This window comes from Seriola lalandi, unplaced genomic scaffold (assembly GCF_002814215.2).
Source record: "Seriola lalandi dorsalis isolate HSWRI2012SDOR001 ecotype SW California unplaced genomic scaffold, Sedor1 jcf7180002054861, whole genome shotgun sequence".
Taxonomy (NCBI): domain Eukaryota; kingdom Metazoa; phylum Chordata; class Actinopteri; order Carangiformes; family Carangidae; genus Seriola; species Seriola lalandi.
The window spans coordinates 181778-205700 of NW_019525414.1; the positions used below are offsets into that span (position 1 = coordinate 181778).

At 40.6% G+C, this 23923-nt stretch overlaps 2 protein-coding genes across 2 annotated transcripts in view; one reads left to right on the forward strand and one right to left on the reverse strand.

Annotated features, from left to right (window-relative positions):
* Positions 1 to 8: 8 nt before the first annotated feature.
* On the reverse strand, positions 9 to 23163 carry dcp1a (decapping mRNA 1A). Its single transcript, XM_023427346.2, has 9 exons — positions 23004 to 23163; positions 22622 to 22662; positions 20970 to 21097; positions 14525 to 14591; positions 14204 to 14342; positions 13915 to 14010; positions 5442 to 6023; positions 5070 to 5291; positions 9 to 666 (listed from the first exon to the last, which is right to left on the reverse strand). The coding sequence occupies exons 1-9, from the start codon at positions 23133 to 23135 to the stop codon at positions 586 to 588; spliced, it is 1488 nt and encodes a 495-aa protein (XP_023283114.1). The 5' UTR covers positions 23136 to 23163; the 3' UTR covers positions 9 to 585.
* cacna1db (calcium channel, voltage-dependent, L type, alpha 1D subunit, b) overlaps positions 20289 to 23923 on the forward strand; it is a 162119-nt gene continuing 158484 nt past the window's right edge. Inside the window, exon 1 of the mRNA XM_087179652.1 lies at positions 20289 to 20418. Coding sequence (XP_087035778.1) covers positions 20289 to 20418 — 130 coding nt within the window. The remainder of the gene's footprint in view (positions 20419 to 23923) is intronic.

Genomic DNA, 23923 nt, shown 5'->3' on the forward strand with positions numbered 1-23923 from the left:
AACATAGAGGTCTTTGTCTTCATAAGTGGTCAGAGTGTATGCGTGTTGCAAGTGTTCCCATACTCTTGCATTGCGAGAACTCCAAAGACGTGAGATGAGTGAGAAAAGCAGTGTCTGTGATTCAGAGTTGCAAATGAATTTGTCCAAAGTTCAAAAGTGAAATGATTTGAGGTCACCGAAGCCCCTCTGTGGTCCCCTCTTCCAGAGAATTAAACCAGCAACAGCTAAACCTTATTAGTTAGTGACCGAAGGTTTCATCACATTTCTTAAGTAAAAAAGAAAACTCAAGGCCACAGTTTGATCTCATTCCTCTCTCACACAGCAGTTCTGGTTTGATGTGAGTAACCAGGCCAGCATCAGTGTTTAGGTAAAGACTCAAAAAACAAGTTCTGAGTCAGGGATTAAACTGTGAGACGCATGCTATAATAACCCTTAGAAGAGTTGTGAAGCTGTGAAGAGTTGAGTGTACAATGTGTCAAAAACCTTTTCGCTGCACTTCTTTAGTGCCCATTAACTTCTGGTCTTCTTACAGGTCATGAAGGGGTCATAGGACTAAAAGTAACAGTGGTGACAGTTGAAGCAGGACTATAGTTTCATGGAGCTGAATTCCTTCGACAGAGTCTGCAGGTAAGCATCATGGATGGCAGAGAGGAAGTCTGGGTCGTTCTAGACAGGGAGGAAGTAAACAAGAGGATTTATCAACAAACTGCGTCAGTGTGAGGGTGTGTGTGTGTACGATGACATTTTTCAGTAGACTTCAATCTTTTCGAAGTCTTGTATGTTCTAAGTTAAATCATAACTTTCGGAAAGTTTATAAATTATCTGTAACTGGAACTATTGCTACTCCAGTAGAAAATAGTTCCAATGAAAACTGTGAGCTCTATAGACAAATCTGAGTTGAAGACGGAAGGAAGCGATCACTGCAGTAGCACCTCACCTTTAAACTGGCACAGTATTATGTAATATATGAAAGGATTTTACTTTTTAACTTTTGTTTTGCCATAAAATCTGTCAGAGATGCAGAAAAATCTGTTACTTGCCAAAGTTATGGTCATCAAAATGTTGCTGGAATTAAGATTATAATCTTAAAACACCATTTTCATTGAAATTTAGTCAAGTTTTAATATATCCCTTTTATATAGAGTTATAGTCTAATAGGCTTGAAAACTTTAATTCATCTCCATTTAATTGTCATGTTTGCATTGTGCGCGGTAGTGATGTTGCGCATGTGTCAAGTAGATACGACAGATTCTGTTGAGGCTTGTATTTAATTTAAGGTAAACACAAGAAACTTGTGCTACAGAAAATGGACCCAGTGAATAGCTCCCTAATTTTAACATCCCAAGTTCTATGATAACTATTAATTTAGCTATACAGACTAATGAGCAGTGATAACTAACATGTCTTTGGGGTCATCAGGTGGGAACCTCCTTTCACCAGTGTTTCATGTAGTTGGTCCCACGACACCTCCAGGAGGCTAGACAGTGATCACTGGCGTCCCAGAGTCACTCCCCTAATGCCAGCCATCACTGCTCCTCACACCACCACTATTTTCTTTATCTTGCCTATGCTACCACGCCGCCACATCTCTCCACCTTCATAGCACAGCCTGTGTGATGATGAGCGCAACAGCAGGGAGAGGGGAGGGAGGGAGTGGGGGGGTTGGGGGATCCTATTGGAGTTAATTACTCGCGAGAGCGCGGCCTTGAAAGTGACATCACGTCAGGCAGAGTCAGAGAAGTGTAGTCGTGAGGAATAAGGCAGCGAATTACTGGAGAAAAGGTAGACTTATTAGCCAACTCAGTGACGCTAACTTGGGTAAACTAAGTGATAGCATTAAGCTAATATCTACATGTCATTATGTTTTAACTGCTGACTGCATTTTCAGATGAGCTTGTTCAGATACTTCTCTAAGAAGGGAAAGACAACAGATGAAGAAGACGCTAGTCAGGTAGCATCATAAGCCTTTTACTGACTCGTAAATGATGATGGTTAGGTAAGAAATAGTATTTTAATGTTCACACTTGTAATCAGATGTGATGTGAGTGTAAACTATATAACGCTGTTAACGTGACGTTACTCACACTTTTAATGTAATCTTATTAGACAAGTAACATTAGACAGGGAGGAGTTGTTAAACAAAGTGGAGGAGAGCAGAGCACAGCAGCGAGAGAGATGAGCCTGGGTGCAAACTTTGCCACTGACTCTACCCCCAACCTGGTTATGTTGCCATGTATACCTGCCTTGCGACAGACTAACCTTACAGCCTGACAAAATGTGCTTTAAAGTTGCAGTACCTGAACACAATGAACATAGTGGGTCTCCATTTACCCAGAGTTTTAGGTTCTGGGGAGTTGGCAATACATCATATGTTGCCCCTATCAAAAATCTAATACTACTTTCCTCCATACTCCACAGCTCTTTCCAGCTAAGCTTTTTCTTATCTACACCTTCCCAATTCAACCACTGTCCCTGCTTAGCCTGGGCCACTGCCTTTGCAGCCCTTAATATTTCCTCCTGTCTACGAACCTGCTCCACAACTAGCTTTCTCTTCTCTTTGGGACCTGCTCTACTCCACACCAGTTTGCCTGAGCCAAGCCCCAAGCCTCCCCGGCCTATTTGGACATTACCCACAATCTCTGTATGCCTGAGTGTTGCTTCCACCTTCTGCACCGCGATTCTTGGATCACTTTCTCCCCTTGATTGGGTTTGGAACCACCTTACTAATTACCGCATCTTTACTCCCAGATAACAGGAGCTCTGTCCTAACCTTGGTACATTTAAATTCCTCCACTAGACTAGTTACTGGGAGCTGAAGTATGCCTTTCCCATACAGTGCCACTGTGCTTAAACATCTAGGAACACCTAGCCACTTCCTAATGTAAAAGCTAACTAATCTTTCCATTTTTTCTGCAGTGGATATTGGAATCTCATATACAGACATTGGCCACATCAACCTGGGAAATAACCCAAACTGCAGACACCACAGTTTCAACTTTCCTGGAAGCCCTGATTTATCTATTCTATCCAGTCCCTCAGCAACATCCTTTCCGAAACTGCACTACCTGTTGTCCGTCATTCAAGTCTGCCTTGTACCACCTACCTAGACTCTTTACTGATTTTTCCCTAATTATTGGAATTTCCTCTTCATCTATTACAAACTTCCTATCACTTAACTTCCCTCTACTTTATTGAGATACTTGTAGACTTACTAGGCTTGATTTTCATACTAGCCCACTTTAAGTTTTTATTAAGTCTCTCAAGTATTCTTTTCATACATGGCACCGTTGTAGTTATCAACGTCATGTCATCCATGTAGGCCCTAATTGGTGTAAGGCGCATCACATCCTGCCGCCTCTCTCCACCTACAACCCACTTAGAAGCTCTAATGATTACCTCCATCGCCATTGTGAATGCCAATGGAAAAATCCTACACCCTGCCGTAATGCCTATTTCTAGCCTTTGCCACCCTGTTGTAAAGCCTGCTGTGCTTAAGCATAGTCTAATGTCTTGGAAATACGACCTTACTAAATTAACCACTACCCCAGGCACTCTAAAATAATCAAATGCCTCCCAAATAAGGCTATGTGGCACTGAACCAAACGCATTTGCTAAATCCAAAACTATGACATGCAAGTCTCTTTTCTTTGTCTTGGCTGCCTGAATCTGATGCCAAATCATGCTAGTGTGCTCTAAACACCCTGCGTATTCCTGCCTTCTGTACTGCAGTATCTATTAAGCTATTCCTTTCTAAATAACTAGCTAATCTCCGTGCGATTACGCTAAAGAAGATCTTCCCCTCTACATTTAGGAGAGAGATCATTCGAAACGGACTCAGGTCTGAGGATTCCTTCTCCTTTGGAATAAAAACACCTCCTGCCCTACGCCATGCTCTGGGAATAACCTGTTTCTCCCAAACTATTCTTAATTGGCTCCACAAAAACTTTAGGATATCAGGTGCGCTTTTATAAACCCAGTAGGGGACTCCATTTGGCCCTGGGGCCGAAGAAGCCTTTGCACGCCTGACTACCTCCTCAACCTCCTTCCACCTGGGTGGTCTAACATCCATCTCATGATCTATCTTTCCTACTGGCGGCATGTCAGGTGGAAGGCCTATTACTCTATTCTGCTCAAAATCTGAATACGTGTTTCTTAAATACTTTTCTACTTCTAACTTTGTTGCCTTAAGCTGCCCTCCCTTTTCCTGGTTAAACAATCCTTTAACAAACTTGAAAGGGTCCCTGTAAAACGCTGTCCTTACATACTCTTTATTCTTTCTCTTTTTCCTAAGATATTCAGCCCTTTTAAGTACTGCTAGTCTGCCCCTCAAATCTTCTTGCAACACATTAATCCCCCCCTCTCTTCCTCTGTTGCCCTTTTCCACTGCTTTCTTAATTGTCTTCTTTCCTTAACTAATTTCTCCATTTCCCTTTGCCATCTAGACTTAACTAACTGTACTCTTTCAACCCTCTTTCTGTTTTGCACCCCAAATCTTTCTGCACCACAGGAGGAAATTATATCTCCCATCTTCTCTAGTCTATCGCTTGCATGTAAAATATTTCAGAGAATCAAGTGATCAATGACAAACAAGGTCTCAGTTTTGGAAAAATCACTTGATAATTTTGTCTAAAAATTCAAAACTCTTCTGTTTCTTTAAAGCAGTCAAGGACATTTTACTCAGTTTACTTCACAGAACGTTCCCATCCAGACCGTGGAGGTCGGACAAAATCTGCCAGACTTGTTTAACTCAAACTTCAATGTCAGTCAGTGTGTTCTGTTTCAGGGCTTGGCAACACACAAAACAAATCAGATAGTGGATTACTTTGTGAGCAGCCCAAATTAAATCGCACTAACCTCAAAACTCTAAACTTTTTTAATTTGTACTTGATTTTTAGTGTTTTAATACAATTTGTTATTATTATATTTCATATATTTTATTATATTGTTACTTTTATTTTATTATAAATTTTATTTATTTATAGTAAATTTATTTCTTATAATTTCATTATACTTGAATATTTTAATTCTGACATCATACAGTAACAGTGTGTTTCATTCCCTTGTTGTACCTTAATGAGGTGGATCAGGGTCTCTTGTAAATGTTTTTTGCTGCAGGGGGCTGGTGGAGGCTCTGCATCTCCTAAAGAGGTAGAAAAGGACTCAGAGGGGTTAGGAGGGACCACTGACACTGCTGCTGTTGTTGTCTTATTGGACTGCTGGAAGGCGCTGGGGGAGAGAAGCACTGAAATCTCAGGACCTGGAACAGCAAAAGCTGAACTCACGGGGGCAGCCTGAGAATAGAAAGGGAAATGAAAGGAGGAGAAATGATGAGAACAAGCAACATGCTGGATTATAATTTGTTCTGTTTTGTGTGACAGACAAGACACTGATAAGTGTGATTATCAGCAAAAAGCAGCAACAAAGAAAACCCTTCAACTCACAGACATTGGTTTGATCAGGTTTGGAGGCTGAGAGAAAACATCCATCTCGTTGCTGTGCTGGAGAAGGGGTTTCCCCATGGGTTCCTGGAAACTGTGGGGTGGCACCAGGGTGCTTGGCAGGAAGTTGGGTGCAAGGATGGGTTTCTGGATGTCTGAATTCACAGATGGCACTGCTGGTTTAAGTGTGCTGAGTATTTCCTGACCCAAATAAGCCACAGAAGCTGCTGGTGGTGCTGCAGGACCAGGGGGAGCAGCATGAGGCTCTGAGCCAGCTGGAGGCACCAGGGGAGGTGAAACTGAGCACTGAGGCTGGGGGTCTGACCTGGGGACTGACTGGAAAACAGGGCTGGGATGGAGTGCATATGGAGCTGGGAGCAGGCCAGCGGCTTGGTGCCGCTGGTTGCACCCGAGGTTTTGATGGGCTGGATTGGCATACGACTGGTTCTGGATGTAGGCAGTGGAGGGATCACTGGAAGGTTTGGTGGTGCTTTGTGTGGGCATGGCAGGTAGAGAGGGATCCTTAGGGAGGGATGAGCCGAAGAGCTCCTCAACTGTGATCTGCTTCACCATTGTGTGAGAGCTCTGGTGGGTAAAAGGAACAAACCTATGAGCTGGGTGAAAATCTACACTGAGCCGATTGAGAGAAAACTAATCAACAATTATTCTGAAAATCAATTCATCATTTAAGTCATTCACAAAGTAAAAATGCCAAACACTTTCTGGTTCCACTTAAATGTGAGGATTTGTTGCTTTTTCTTGTTTTTATATCAACAGAATACCACTGGGTTTTGGACTGTTAGTTTGGTATAGCCAGCAATATGAAGAAGTCAAACTGGACAACTGGAACATGTGATTGTTCACAATCTTCTCACATTTTATATATAATTAGTTGATTAATAAAGTAAAAATCATATTATAAAAAAGTAACAGCATCTTTCCAATTAGAATCCAATATTGAATGCCTTATCCAATCTAATTCATTTCAGCTCTCAATATTTGTAAATAACTTATGTTATAAAATAAGATCTTTATTCATCTTTTGTTGACTTATGTTTCTTTTCCCCACACAAATAAATTTTTTTGCTGAATACAGACACCACCTTACAGAGAGCACATTAAATCAGACAAAAGCCAAAAGTTTCACTTTTGTCATTACTGGATTGACATGAACTAGTTACAGCTTTAATATGATCTGCTTGTATGTCACTGTAACTTCTGAAAGTGACATTAGCGTCTGCTAAAATTTGGGCTACCTAAAGGTTTAATAAGGAGAGCCCTGTGGAGGAAGCATCGGGCATTAAAATGATAAGAGATTTGTTAGTGTTGGAGCTTAACAAATCTTGTATTTTGCCAACTGGGAGATGGATCCAAAATACAAACAGTTACTGGAACCAAACCAAAAAGTAGACAAAATCAGCTTAATTTCTGAAATGAAAAGTGTCATGTCCATATCCTTGATCCCTAAACTATCTGACTTACTACAATTTGAACAAAAGAGGCACTGCTCAGCTCTTCCTGTCTGTATTCATAGATATGTACAGTCTATCACAAGTATTTGGACAGTTTGGACATTCTTTTTCTTTCAAGCTTTGTGCTTCTGCACATTCATTTTGAAATTAAATAATAGAGAGTTCATTAATGGGTTTCAGATTTAGTTTGAGTAGGTATACATTAATATGGAAGAACTGTGTGGGAGAAAAAGCTCTTACATACAGTGCTCAAACTTTAGCTGTTGAACAAAATAATCATACAGTATGTCATAAATAGTCAATGAGAGAACTTTACAACATGTGTTTGTGTGTGTCTGTCTCCCGTTCGAATGTGTGTATGTGTATGTGTGTTGTGTATCTATCTGTCCGTGTACCTCTCTGCTTGTCTGTATTTATGTGTGTTTCTGTGTCAGTTAGAATAACAAACAAATTAACTGCAGAATGCTTCCTGATTAAACCTTGGTTGAAACTTATTTTATTGTGAAACCAGTTGATATGTGTACGAATCATTGCAGAAACGTAAAGTAGCTGATAAACACCACAGATATCAGAGGAGTCTCTAATCAGGTAATTTGACCCAGATGTGGGCCCTCTCCCTCTACTTAGAGGTTGCCATTGTGACAATGCTGTCTCACTGGGTGCCCACCTGTCTTTCTCTTTGAAAAAGGTATCACCTGGAAAACACTGGTTAAAGGTAATCCAACAATCAGAATGAGCTCCAAAGGTAATCGACCAATCACAATGAGCTCCAAAAGTAATCCACCAATTAGAATATATGTAATGTGAAGTCAGTTAGATTTCAAACTGAAATTAACAGCCAAATGTTTCCTGAATTAAACTGTCTATCTACCTGTCTATCTGCCCATCCGTCTGTCTACCTGTCTAACTTTCTATGTGTGTGTGTGTGTGTGTGTGTGTGTGTGTGTGTGTGTGTGTGTGTGTGTGTGTGTGTATAAGAGAGAGAGTCTGGCTGTTAAAGACACACCCATTATAAACTCAAAAATGATCTGAAAAAAGCATGAAACTAAAACTGTGATCATTCAAAAAAATGTACAAGATATCAAAAAGTTGAATACGAATAAAAGTTTAACAGCTGAAAGTCTTGTGAACATTTTAAAGTTTGAATGTATTCTGTAGCTGAAAGTATGCTGATGTAATTGCAGCTCAAAGAGGCTGAAGATTTCAAGGATTTGAACAGTCTCTCCATTTATTTGAATGGCAATGAAACTGCAGAAAAAGCTTAGTATTTTGAAAATTATAAACAGTAGAAAAATGTTGTATACATTCGATAATCTACAGAACAAGCTGAACGTTTTGTTAGTTGAATGGTTTCTGTATGGAAAAGTATGAAGGAGTAGTTAGCGACCATAGAAAGGCAGTAAGAAGTAGTAATAATAATAATAATAATAATAATAATAATAATAATATGAAAATATAAAGATTTGCAGAACTAGAGCTACAAAATGCATTTCGTGCTGAAAATGCGTGTGAATGCTGAGAGCTGAATGAGATTGTTGAAGCAATGCTGAAAAAGCTGAAGCAACTGCTAAGGCAATGCTAAAGTAGCTCAAGCAATGGCTGAAGATTAAAAGCAGAAATTGTAAGCTAGAGGTTGAATGGTATGAAATGGTTGAAAAAGGCCTGAGTTGTTGATGGAAGGCGCAACAAACAGCTCAAAACTGTACAAAATAAAAAAAAAATGTAAAAACAGAAAAACAGGTTAGTTGAAAGCTAAATGGCTTAAAAAAATTTAAAAAAAAAACCCAAAGAAAGAAATGTAAAATCAAAACTCATTTCATACCTGAAGGAGATTACTGATTATTAATATATCAACCAGCTGACTAATTTCTTAATAGCCGAAATCTTGCAAACAGTTGAATAAAGTCTATAGCTGAAATTATGCTTGAGCAGGTGAATTTCAAAGAAGAAGTTTTGAAGGAATTGAATATCGTCTCCACTCACTTACATTGTAAAAAATTGCAGAGAAAAAGCTTATTATTTCAATGATTATGAATTCTATCAAACATTAGAAGGAAAGGATACATCTCCTGAAGAAGCTGAACTTTTTGATAGTTGAACAGTTTATGTAGCACAAAGTATGCAGGAGTAGTTAACAACAGAAAGAAAGTAAATCTGGAGTATAACACCAGTGGTGCAGGTTATATTCGGTAAGTCTGCTGCTGTATCTACTGTTGTTCTGTCGAGTCTGAACTGTCATCTCTGTCTATGAGCACTAACCTGTAGACAGATTTCTGTGTGTGTGTTTGTGTGCATTTCTATCTGTCTCTGTGCCTCTCTGCTTGTCTGTATTTTTGTGTGTTTCTGTGTCAGTTAGAATGACGAACTGAAATGAACTGCCGAATGCTTCGTGACTACAACTGGACTTCCAGTGAAAACAGTTTAGAGTTGTGTAAGTCATTGCCTGTATTTAGTTTTGGAGTGGTCTGTAGCGGATTTTGATAGATATGTCAGTAAAGTGGTTCATAAATACCACAGATATAAGGAGTCTCTAATCAGGTAATTTGACCTAGCTGTGTATCCCCTCAGAGGTCGCCATGGTGACAATGCTGTCCTGTCTGTCTGGCTGCCTACCTTTCTTTATCTCTGAAAAAGGTAGCACCTGGAAAACACTTGTTAAAAGTAATCCACCAATGTGTCCGATTGTGTGTGTGTGTACGTGTGTGTGTGTGCGTATAAGAGAGAGAGTCTGTTGAAGACAAAGACCTCATACAAATCTATGTACATTTTAAATTTTGAATGAAGTCTGTAGCTGAAAGTATGCTGAAGTAGTTCCTCAAGGAGGCTGAAGCTTTCCAGGATTTGAACAGTCTCTCCATTCATTTGAATGGCAAAACAAATGCAGAAAAATTTGAACAATAAAAAAAAAAAAAAACGGTTGCTTGCTTCATTCAGCAATCCCACCAATAATAATAAAGATGAATAATAACTAATATGTATGCAGAATAATAATATATGCCTTCAATATTATTGCATTGCAGGCGCATAATAAAAACAGTTAATAAATAAACAATAATAATAATGTGGTATAGCCTTATGGCAGTGGGAACAAAGGATCTCCTGAACCTCTCTGTTCTGAAGCGCAGTGAGATGAGACATTTGCTTCTGTAGCTGCTTCTCTGTCCTGCCAGAATGTTGTGGAGAGAATGGTTGGTATTGTCTAAGATGGCCTCCATCTTACATTGCATGCATCTCTCCACAACAGTGCTGAGTCAGTCCAGACTCACAGACCCAGCCTTTTTGACCAGCATGTCCAGTCTCTTTGTGTTCATGTCAGACATGCTGCTGCCCCAGCAGACTGCAGCATAAAAGAGTACACTGGCCACCACTGACTGATAAAACATGTGCAGCATTTCACTGTAGGTGTCAAAGGACCGGAGCTTCCTGAGGAAAAAGAGCTGGCTCTGCCCCTTCCAGGAGATGGCATCCATGTTCAGGGACCAGTCCAGTTTACTGTCCAGGTGCACACCTAGGTATTTTTAAGTGGGCAACCTCTCAATGTCTTTCCCTAAAATGTTGACTGGCTGAAGGGTGCGCCTAGACCTCCGAAAGTCCATGACCATCTCCTTGGTCTTGGAGGTGTTCAGAAGGAGGCAGTTCTTGTCGCTCCATTCACTGAAGGCCATCATCAGATTCCTATACTCCTTTTCCTGCTTGTTCCTGAAAAAAGCGCCACAATAGATGTGTCATCCGAGTATTTCCTGATGTGTCAAGACTCAGAGTTGTATTTAAAGTCCGCAATATACAGGGTGAACAGGAACGGAGCCAGAACAGTCCCCTGTCTCCCTAGTGCTGCTCATCACTGTCTAAGAGACACAGTTACCCAGCCTGACGTACTGTGGTCGTCTTGTCAGGTAATCCACAATCCAGGACGTGAAGCAGGGATCCACCCCCATCCCTTTCAGCTTGTCTTTAAGAATGGGGAGGTTGGATGGTGTTAAATGCACTTGAAAAATCAAAGAACATAATCCTCATGTAACCACCTGGCTAAGTAAGAATAGGGATTGGTACCAAGCCCTGGTATTGAACGGGCCCCAGGGCTACATTATTTAAAGAGGACATGAAACATTCTAATTTTACAAGTTTTTATACATAATAAAGTGTGCTAGAATATATTTTGAAAAATTTTTGGATATAAAACAATTACACGCTAAGTTATTAAAGATTTATTATCCATGTTAACTTATGCCTTCGCTCTGGGTCGCCGCCATATTGCCTTTACGTCACACGCTACGTCATTAGGTTGGTGTGTGGGGGATTCCATGCATTCAGCTACGGTGAAAAGCGCCGAAAAATGGCCGAAGACAAAGCAGAGTGGACTTTCACTGACATTAATCGAAACCCTATGGCATATGCTTTGGAGCCGGTGAGGAGGAGAGGACACCATGTGTAAAGGCTACAGTCTTCACTGGAGTCGGCCCCGGTTCGAGTCCCGCGTCCGACGGCCTTTACTGCACAGCCCTTTAACAGCCTCGACACACATCATCCGGGCCTGTTGCCTTTCCAGGACGGAGCCTCTTGTGCTCCGCCCTCACCTCCTCAGATGTTAAGGACAGGAGACTTGACCCCAGTGTGGAGGTGTCAGGTTGTGAAGGAGATGCCGCAACAGAAGCTGCAGCTGAAGCAGTGGGAGAGAGAACAGGTGAGGCTGTGTCAAACCTGTTGTAGAACAGATTGAACTCACTTGCCTTGTCCACATCACCTGATGTTTCCTGGCTGTTCTTCTCGTTATAGCCAGTGATGGTCCTCATCCCCTTCCACACCTCTCCGGTGTTGCTGTGCTGCAGCTTCCTCTCTACTTTCTTTTAGTAGTCCTCCTTCGCCTGCTTTAATCTTCTCTTCAGCTCATGTTACACACACCTGAGCTTCTCACCGTCTCCATCCCTGAAGGCCTCCTTTTTCTGGTTGAGGAGGGTCTTGATGTTACTGGTGATCCAGGGTTTGTTGTTTGGAAAGCAGTGTACAGTGCTTGGTGTAATTACAGTGTCCATACAGAAGTTAATGTAGTCCGTGGTACATTCAACCAGTCTATCAAGGTCAGGGTCCTTGCTTTTATCATTTTCCTGTGACTCAACAGGACATTCCAATCTGTGGACTCAAAACAGTCTTTAAGAAACTCACTGGCCTCCGGGGTCCAGTTCCTGAATGAACGGACGGTTGCAGCCTGCCTCAGTACACAGGGCTTGTAGGAAGGCTGAAGAAAAAACAAATTATCTGATCATCCAAGTGTTGGTAGAGCTGAAGCATGTAGGCCTCCTTGATATTTGCATACAACAGATCAAGTGTCTTATTTTCCCCTGTGGGATAGTCAACATACTGAGTGTAGCCAGTCAGGTGAGAGGTGAGATTGACATGGTTAAAATCCCCTGATATTGCAATGAATGCATCAGGGTGCTGGGTTTGTACTCTCGCAACAGTCTTGTGAATGACGTCAGATGCGACTGCAGGCTCTGCTCAAACAACAATGGCGACGATGTGAACTCACTCGGTACATAGTACGGTCTAATACCAACTGTCAACAGTTCAATATCCCAACAGCAGATCTTCTCCTTCACTGTGATATGCCTGGGGTTGCACCATCTATTGTTCACAAGCAGAACCAGTCCTCCACCTTTATTCTTCCCACTTGCTCTGGCGTCTCTGTCCGCTCGTACTGCAGTGAAGCCGGGTAAATCCACACGATGGTCGGGAGTGTTGCCGTTTAACCAGGTCTCCGTGAAACACATGAGACTACACTCACGATATGTTCGCTGGTTGTTCACAAGTGCCTCCAGTTCATCACACTTGTTAGCCAGGGAGTTGACATTTCCAATGAGGGGCTTATATCGCCATCTCCTAGCCTTTAGCTTAGCCCCGGTTCTGTATCCACGGTACAGCTTCTTCAGCTCAACCAGTCTGGGATGTTTAACTCCGTATCTGGTACACTTTAAGGCCAGGAGTTCTTCCTTTGTGTACGTTATTTTCTCCATCGCCAGACGAAACAATGACGTAGAATAAAAAACATCAATCGACAAAAATATACTAATATATACGAGTATTTTGCAAAAAACTACGAACTTTGCAGGCTTGTTGTCAGCGCATCATTTGAATAATGTATGCCATCTGCAATGCATGACAAAAATGATCAGGAGTGGCCGTGGATCGGCCAATCTCACTCATAGATGATCGGTATCAGTATCGGCTACAAAAACAGTAATCTCGGCAACCCTATCATAAACTATCAAAAATTTGTGGAGCACTCTATCACAGGTGGAAACCTCAATAAATTACTTCAGAGAGACTCTTATTAGATTTTTTAATGTGATGCTTTGGTGTATCCAGGTCTTAATGAGGAAATAGATTTCAGACCTTTCTGTAAACTGGCTTACCCCTCTCTTAAAATGATAAAAACGGTTGGTGTATTTTTATTGTTACGCCAGTGAAATAAATCTGTTTATATGGAATCACCTCTCTTTCCAACCATAACCACTCAAGGAAGGAAAACCAGTTGGCTCCCTTTTTGGGGATTTTTTTGTAATTTTTTACTCTGATATGAACTAATATAATAATTTATTTATACCCTGGGCGAGTGTGCCTGAAGTAAGCCCAGAAGCTTCCCTTTGTCTATACTTACAGTCTGTATCAACAAAATGCATTATGCATAGTAAAAAATGCAGCCTTTTCTCTTCCTAATCAGTCATATTTGTCAAAATAATTTGCTAAAATATCTTTAAATCAGCCCCACACCTCATTTAACCCAGAGGCAACATAATCAGCACCATTACAAGGGTTGTCTGCTTGCATCATAACCAATGTTATCAGCAGCTTTCTGCTGCCAAATAGTCAACCATATATGGGATAACAGTGACACCTGGGATAATAGCTTGCACCTCTCTTGTTCTCCTCAACAGTCTCTGTAAGTAGGAGTTAACAATATAAATGGCAGGTCTTAAATCTTTTTTTTTCGTGCAGGTTTGGTCATGTACCTTTTCAGGTTGTGGTGTGCTGTGGGTACGTTCTGTCGCGTTGATAGCTGCTTTCACACTTGGCTCTGTACACCCATCTGTTTCACCTGACTGAGCCTGCATCACATGACACATGAGACACACACACACACACACACACACACACACACACACACACACACACACACACACACACACACACACAGAAATTAAATGATATTCTCAATTTTTGAAAAAGAGTCAGAGGATAAACTCAGAGACTGAAAGCAGGGGTTAAGGAGCAAGAATAACTGTGTATTTGCTTCCTCACTCTCTGGTATTCTTCCTTGGCTTTGCTGAGTAGTTCCAGGATGTCAATGGGCCGTGGTCCAGCGACGCCATTGGTTCTCCCCGGTTCCGGCCTTTCTGGTGACTCTCTCTGGGCATGGTCCGCTTCTTGTTTTACAATCCTGGGGGAGAGTGAAAGCTTGACACATTGTCTAAACACCTAACGGTTATTTGCTGTGTCACATCTGTATTCAAATACTCCTTGATGAAAGTAGAGATGCTTTTAAAGCAAATGGGTGAAACTTGTACTGTCCTGTCTCATCCAAACACAGATACATAATACCACACATGTACAATTACTTACTTGACCATCAGCTGAGCAATGCGTTGACAGTCCCTCTTGTCATAGAACCAAATACTGTAGATACCCACTGCAAGAAAAACACAAATACTGTATATTACACTGTTTACACTGGCCACAGAACAGAAGCAGCATTGCATTCCACAAAACTCCTCACACATAAAAATATTTATTATATTTTAGATAGTTGTTGATTCAACTGTATGATTGTTATGGAGGATAGGGCTGTCACTTTTTAGTCGAAATTTGAATATTCGTTAGAACGTGGGGTGAAAAGTTCATATTCGAGCTGTTATGACCTGTTTGAAATGTAGACTGCAGTCTCTATAAGCACATCAGACCATCCGCAGGTAATTGTTAATAAAAAGAGAGCCAAACTTGATCGGGTTCATGTTGATAGACTTGTGTTACTGTCTGGATTGACTATCGGCTCCATGTTTTACCTCACTACATTTTTAGGTCAAAGGTGTTGGAGCTCCCTCCTGTTGTCTGTTGTACTGTGTGTTCTATGTTATTGTAGCACTTTGAGTTTCACTGAATGAAAAGTGCGGCACATTTAAAAAAAAAAGTTATTTTATTGAGAGCAAGGTAGAAGTTGCAGGCATAAAGAAAATGATGGGTTAATACAGCTGTTAAAAATGTAACATGATTGCTGGAAGAATGGTAATAAAGTAACAAAAATGATGTGTTGTGGTGTTTTGGGGGAGTGGGGCACATTGGAATTAATCGACAATTACAGGTCATTTTGAATTTGTTCGACCTTGATTTTTTGTGACAGTGAGAGCCCTACTGAAAGACTTATTGTTTGGAGCTGTATTACGTTATACAGGGGTGTTTGTTATTTAGCCTTCATTCATTAATATAAATGGGGTGGACAAAATAATAGAGATACCTGGAGCCCACAGTGAGTGTCCTTATACAGCAGTAGTTTTGTGTTGGTATATTGGTTTCAAATATTGGTTATCGGTCTCCTTGATTACGATAAGTGGTATCGGTATTGGCTCTGAAAAACCATATCAAGTGATCCATACTTAGCAGGGAGCCTGAACTTTTGAAAGTTGAAAGTCAATTATTGATCAATAAACATTAAACTATTTCTATATATATTCAAATGATGCACTGGCAACAAGTGGCAGCAAGTCCACATAGCTCGTAGTTTTTTTGCAATATATTTGTATATATTAGTTTGTTGACTGATGTTTTTTATTCTACGCGGTTGTTTCATCCGACGATGGAGAATATAATGTACACAAAGGAAGAACTCCTGGCTTTAAAGTGTACCAGATACAGAGTTAAACATCCCATACTGGCTGAGCTGAAGAAGCTGTACCGTGGATACAGAACCGGGGCTAAACTAAAGGCTAGGAGATGGCGATATAAGCCTTTTCTACCACCGATCCTCATTGGAAATGTCAACTCCCAGGCTAACAAGTGTGATGAACTGGAGGCACTTGTGAACAACCAGTGAAGTCTCATGTGTTTCACGGAGACCTGGTTAAACGGCAACACTCCCAACCAACCATCATGTGGATTTAACTGCCTTCAGCAAGTGGGAAGAATAAAGGTGGAGGACTGGTTCTGCTTGTAAACAATAGATGGTGCAACCCCAGGCATATCACAGTGAAGGAGAAGATCTGCTGTTGGGATATTGAACTGTTGACAGTTGGTCTTAGACGGTACTATGTACCGAGGGAGTTCACATCGTCACCAATGTTGTTTACATTCAACCATGAGCAGAGCTTGCAGTTGCATCCACGAGACTGTTGCGAGAGTACAGACCCAGCACCCTGATACATTCATTGCAATATCGGGGGATTTTAACCATGTCACTCTCACCTCTCAATATGTTGACTGTCCCACAAGGGAAAATAAGACACTTGATCTGTTGTATGCAAATGTCAAGGAGGCCTACACTGCTTCAGCTCTACCACCACTTGGCAGATCAGATCATAATCTGGTTTTTCTTCAGCCTTCTTACAAACCCTGTGTACTGAGGCAGGGTGCAACCACCTATTCATTCAGGAACTGGACCCCGGAGGCCAGTGAGTCTCTAAAAGACTGTTTTGAGTCCACAGATTGGAATGTACTGTTGGAGTCACAGGAAAATGATAAAAGCAAGGACTCTGACCTTGATAGAATGGTTGAAAGTACCACGGAATATATTAACTTCTGTATGGACAATGTAATACCACCAAGGACTGTACACTGCTTTCCAAACAACAAACCCTGGATCACCAGTAACATCAAGACCCTCCTCAAGCAGAAAAAGGAGGCTTTCAGGGATGGAGACAGGGAGAAGCTCAGGTGTGTGCAACATGAACTGAAGAGGAGACTAAAGCAAGTGTAGGAGGACTACAAAAAGAAAGTGGAGAGGAAGCTGCAGCACAGCAACACTGGAGAGGTTTGGAAGGGGATGAGGACCATCACTGGCTATAAAGAGAAGAACAGCCAGGCAGCATCAGGTGATGTGGACAAGGCAAATGAGTTCAACCTGTTCTACAACAGGTTTGACACAGCCTCACCTGTTCTCTCTCCCACTGCTTCAGCTGCAGCTTCTGCTGCGGCAGCATCTCCTCCACAACCTGACACTGCAGCTGCAACTCAAGGGGTCAAGTCTGAGTCTTGAGGGTGGCGCTCAAGAGGCTACGCCCCTGGAAAGGCAACAGGTCCGGACGGTGGGTAACCGAGGCTGTTAAAGGACTGTGCGGCCCAGCTGGTTGAGCCTCTCCAGAAGATCTTTAACTTAAGCCTTCAAACAAGGAGGGTCCTGGTCCTGTGGAAAACATCATGTCTTGTTCTGGTACCTAAAGTAGGAAGACCGGCTGAGATAAATGACTACAGACCAGTTGCCCCCCATTCTTACTCGGATGAGCCAGGTAGTTACATGAGGATTTATGTTCTTTGATTTCTCAAGTACATTTAACACCATCCAACCCCCCATTCTTAAAGAGAAGCTGGAAGGGACGGGGGTGGATCCCTGCTTCACGTCCTGGATTGTAGATTACCTGACAAAACGACCACAGTACATCAGGCTGGGTAACTGTGTCTCTTAGACAGTGATGAGCAGCACTAGGGCTCCACAGGGGACTGTTCTGGCTCTGTTCCTGTTCACCCTGTATATGGCGGACTTTAAATACAACTCTGAGTCTTGCCACATCCAGAAATACTCAGATGACACATCTATTGTGGCGTCTATCAGGAATGGGTAGGAAAAGGAGTACAGGGATCTGATGATGGCCTTTAGTGAATCGAGCGACAAGAACTGCCTCCTTCTGAACACCTCCAAGACCAAGGAGATGGTCATGGACTTTTGGAGGTCTAGGCGCAACCTTCAGCCAGTCAACATTCGAGGGAAGGACATTGAGGGGGTGCACACTTATAAATACCTAGGTGTGCACCTGGACAGTAAATTGGACTGGTCCTTGAACACGGATGCCATCTACCGGAAGGGGCAGAGCCAGCTCTTTTTCCTCAGGAAGATCAGGACCTTTGACGCTTGCAGTGAAATGCAGCACATGTTTTATTAGACAGTGGTGGCCAGTGTATTCTTTTATTCTGCAGTCTGCTGGAGCAACAGCATGTCAGACACGAACACAAGGAGACTGGATAAGCTGTGCTTGGCAGGAGTCTGGACTCACTCAGGACTGTTGTGGAGAGACACATGCAATGTAAGATGGAGGCCGTCTTGGACAATACCAACCATTCTCTCCACAACATTCTGGCAGGACAGAGAAGCAGCTGGAGCAAACGTCTAATCTCACTGAGCTGCAGAACAGAGAGGTTCAGGAGATCCTTTTGTTCCCACTGCCATCAGGCTATACAACACCTCAGCCAAAGGAAGTGGACTAATCTTATTATTATTGTTCATTTGTTATTAACTGTTTTTATTATTATTATTATTATTACTACTATTATTATTATTATTATGGACACATGAATTTCCCCTAGGGGATAAATAAATCTATCTTGAGATTATCTATCTATCTATCGGCTTCTTTTTGATATCTCAATCAATATAAATAATAGTAATAATAATTAATAATTAATATAATAAATTACTTGACTATAAGTAATTAATTACACCAAGTGACAAAAGCACAGTACAAAAGCCTGAAGTAGTGCAATTATAATGCAGAGCGTGCTCATTTGAATGAATGAACCTGCCAAAGAGGAAACTGAATAGAGAAGGTTCAATCTGGTCTCAATAATCAAATGGATGTTTAATAGTTAATGGTGAAACGTCTTTAGCTACATTAAAGGAAGAAACAAGTTTTGCTTTGAAATAGGTTACTGAGCCCAGTAAATGATCTTATATCACACCACATTCACCATCACTCAAAGGGCACTGATACTCGTAAATCTAAAACCAAACAAACAAAAAACTGTAGGTTTGCAGTTAGAGCTTGTTAGTATTACATTGCTTGTGTGTCATTTGTATGTGTGATGAAACACTGGCATATTCGAGGTCCCTCAAGCGGCTGTGGTAACCTAGCAACCTAAGTGTTTGCCTCTCTGTAGCATTTACTGCTACCAAGGGGAATATGGAGAGGAGTAAACAGATGTAGGTGTATAGGTGTGTATGTGCGTGTCATAGCACACAGGTTTCTCTAATCAGTACTCTCTAACTTTGAGTACACTTGTCAGTCGAAGGCAGGGAGCTCACCAGTAGTCAAATAGGCTTTAAGGAAGACACAAATAATAGCTCATCATCTTCATCCTTCTGAAGAATTCATCCTTGTGTTTGTCTCTTTGGTCTTCAATCAAGCTTCTACCTTGCTCCTGCTCAGCCTTCATCGTTCCTTCTTTGCTTTTCCTAATTCAGAGCGGAGGGATGGGTCTTACAACCCTCTTTCTCTCTCTCAACATTAGAAACCTGGACAACAAACAAACACAGACTGGAGTTTGTCCGACCAATTAATCTCTGAGAAAAACCAAAATCATCCTCAGTCAATAAGTGGCATTACTGAAGAGCAGAAAAAGACTGAAACAACCTGAGGGAGAGAACTACACAATCAGCCAAAACCAACCAATGGACTAAAAGCCAGAAGAGGAAACTACCAGGGAGAATTTATTCTTACCAGTCTTAAGGAGGTGACTGTCAGCTGCCAGAGGTTGGCAGCATTTCCAACACAACCTGAGGATTATTGTCAATCGTCGTTTTACTTAGCACCTGTACCAAAATCTATCTGTCTATCAGTTCAACCCACTCTGAGGAATTAAAATGTTAACAACAGCACTTGGACTCAAGTCTACTACTGGAGAATCTACTCTGGCCTGAATACTAACAAGAAATTACATCATGTCTTCAATACCAGCCAAGCTGATTGGCAAACCAAGTCCAAAAGGGGAGCAGTCTACTCTGACATTGACCCTGGCCATGTTGTTTTTTCTGATAAGCAAACAAATGGGAAAACAATCCAATTCCTTATTTGTCGCCTTGATGAAACTCCTGTTTAGACTTCTGATAGATTACCTCGGTGGCAGTGCTGTCAGTTATTTTCTGAAGATCTGAGGACTTACATCACTCTTTTCTTTTTACCTTACTTCATGCTGAACTCTTTCCATAAGACTAGATGAGTTTGACTGCAGCATTAGCACTTCACTCGATAAAGCTATAAAACTATAATAAAATAGAGATCTAAAAGTAGTCGGATTCATCAATATAACCTATAGGTCTTTTTGGCTGCTCTTGCCCCAATGCAGAATGATGTCATCTGTAGCCAAACCAAGCTGAAACTGCTGCAGTCTGGTGGGCCTGCGTGAGGTCATGAGTGGAAAAGTGTCCTCAGAGGAGGTTTTCTTACTCAATGCGACACCAAGACACCAAAATGACTTCAAGGAAAAGAGAAAAGAGCTCCAGAGAACACTGAGGAGATGTTTGTTTGGCATTTTCAGAGGTACCATTTCGATCTTTTGCACTTAATGTATGTGTATGTGTGATAATGGACTTCACCAACACCTGTACGGCTGTGTACTTGGTGCTTTCAGAGATATGCAGTGTAACAAAATCCGCTGTGATACAGCAGTGTGTCTTGGTAGTTGAGCACAAACATAACAGAAACAGACTCTGTAACTAAGAAATTATTATATATAAGATAATTATGACATTTTTCACAACATTTGTAGTGGTGAGATGACAAGAAAGGGTCGATAATCTAATAATAATAAACCTGAACTTCCCCTAGGGGATAAATGAAGTATATATCTATCTATAAGCATGTTCTCTGGGAAGATATCTCACATTTCTCATCATTCACATTTGTAAATTCATCGTTGATTAGTATCGGCCTGGAGCTCATCCAAAACTCCTATAAGTACTATAAATATTGGGTCATGGACACTCAATAATAGTCTCTTTAAGTACATGTAAATTTTGCCCACACTTGTATAGAAAAAGGTTTGCACTCTGTAGAGTAGCTACTATTTTATTATTCTAAAAAATACTCACAGTTGCCATTCCTGTAGAGCAGAAAGGGATCCTGCAGCTGGAACTCCAGGTCTTTGTTGATTGGCTCCACCAGGTTCTCAGTGCTCAGTCGGTTCATGATGGTGAAGCCATGGTGAGGGGAGGCAGACCTTAGATGGACAAAGATTATAAACACTGTAAAATAATAATCTGGCCGAATAAAATGTAATCATCTCCTACCCTATTATACTTTACATCAACCCGTGCACTAGATTTAGTAAAAGCTTAGAATCTTAGTTTGACTGACTTTTAATGACCAAACACAAAAAATCTTTCTTGACTTGAATTTAATCAAAATTAAGCAAGCAACATTGATATATTGAAAAGTGATCTTGTATACATAAATATACCACTAAAAAGATACCAATAAAAATATATTGGTATCAGTGCAAGGCACTGTGCAAAAACGTTTTAGGCACTTTAGATGTTTAAGATTCTTATCCATCATGCAATACCATCACAGAGACATCTTTTTGGTCCCAAACTCATTCTGCAGCAGCAGGACAATGACCCCAAACGTACAGCCAGAGTCATAAAGAACTATCTACAGCAACATGAATAAGGAATCCTGTAGAAGATGGCTCTGGCCCCCACAGTGCCCTGATCTCAACATTAGAGCCGGACCGATTTATCGGTCGGCCTTTTTTAATCAGCCAATATAGGCCTATCACAGATAAATCGGTATCCGTGCATATATTCTCCGATATGCGCTGATATTAATACTTTCCTAAGAAGCAATAATGCAGTGGAAATGCTTGGGTCACATCAAGTTATATAGGCAGCATTTTATGAATATTTGATCCTTTGTTTTTATTCAAGTTAAATATTTATTTATAGTTTTTTTTTTTTTTTTTAATAGTTATTTTATTTAATTCCCAGTGAAGTTTACCATTTAAGTGCACTGATGTCATTTTGGACAGTAAAGTTTATTGTTAAACTGTAAAATATCCTGCTTTCAATACATATCTTATTCACAAGGTTTTTTACTCTCTAATAACGATACCGGCCACAAAAATCCAATATCGGTCGGGCTTGAAACAACCTACAGGCCAAGCACCTTAAAAAGTTGAAGGCAAGTGTACTGAGGAGAATTGGTGCTCTATTAGAGATAAACGCGAGTCATAACAAATATGGAGGTGGTTTAGGTTTTGCTGTTTACTGCACTTTGTATGTAGTCAATTGGTAAACAGAAACTAGTCATTGCATTTCTTTAAAGCATCTTTACTTTACAGCATTTTCCACAAGTGCCTAAAACTTTTGCACAGGAAGTTATATTTAATGTTTGATGTAATAAACGACTAAAACAATTAGGATAGATTGAATTGCTTTTTTCCCCCATCTTTCTGAAAAATCTATTATTTTCTTTCAATCTTGAAACTATGGAAATAAAACAATCTCGTGGAGTCTCATGAAGAACCACTGTGCGCACAAGGCTGTATAAAAACAATGGAGAGGAAATAAGATACATATATGAAATACGTCTGTAACGAACCGCAGTTGTTTGTTTACAAAGGTTGCGGCCTATACACGTGTGCTGAATACGTCAAATGACAGCGCAGACAAACGTAATGCTAAACAAGGGAACAATATTCACAGTGTTCGTCCCACATTACTAAAACAGTTTATATGCTTACCTGGCATAAACAAACAAGGTGCCCTCGATTTCGGTCTTCTCCTGAAATGAGAAGTAGTAGTAGTAGTAGTAACGTTATGTGTCAGAAACAACAGTGGATCCACAACTTGCTGAATAATAACAACGAACGCTGACTGTTAGCTTTACCAGCTAAATTATGTTAGCCCAGGTAATATAACGTTAACTTATAACCAACAAGTTGTTGAAACACTAAGAGACTGACACTCGTATCAAAACAGTATGTCTGTGAACATATATGGATAAGTTACAGTCCGACAAATACTAACGTATTTTTTATTTTTGTGTTTTTTTTTTTTCGAGGAGCTAGCATTAGCATGCTAAGTGAATCCACGAAACCATTTCGGGTCTCTTGAGAAACTTACCCATTCGTTGGCTTTGGAGTTGAAGTTGTAGAGTGCCACCTGGCCAGTAACATCGAGCAGTTTGTTTATATACGGGTCTTGTCTCTGTAGAGCTGCTAAACTCATCATATGTCCAGCATTTACGGTCTCCATCTTGGATGTGATTGTTGCTTCCGCACGGTCAGATATCTGCAGACACTTAAAACTTCCGCTGTCCCCGGAAATCACTCATCTGAAAACCTTATTTATCCCACAGGTTCTAAACCGAAATATAATTTAGTCTTAATTTGTTAGAGTACCGTTTAAAAACGAAATGTTTGTAAGAAATGATGTTCGACCTTATGAGCTTACTTTAGCCTAGCTAAGTTAGGTAGTGTGCTTTCTAAAATAAAATTATATTACAGATAAATAAATAAAATTAATAAATATGATTACAAAACAGGCTTTGTTGGTGCAGATCTAGAAACAGTGGACAACGATATGGCCAATCCGTTCCCCTGCTGCTCTGTAAATTCAATTAAAGTACATCAAGACAATAAAATTAGGCCTACAGTTTATTAGCTAGTATATATTTTATGTAAAACGAAAATAAAAAAAATCGTATTAATCAAGGGGACACATTTGACAATGTAGCTATCTGCAGCAAAACATCCACATTATCTTCTTGTTACATAAATACCACGGGGTTTATTTCTGGGTCCAATATAATTTGTTTTTTTTATTCTGAGAAACTCTGTGTATTATAGACCACAAGTAGGAGTGAGCAATAACAACATAGCCTACATTTAGGTTAGCCTACTTAAATACCTTACTTAAGTATATTTTTCCAGTATCTGCACTTTAATTGACTATCATTCTTTTTGGAAACTGACTTTTACTCCACTACACTTTAAAGACAAATATTGGGATTTTGACTCCACTACATTTCTATGAAGTACTTT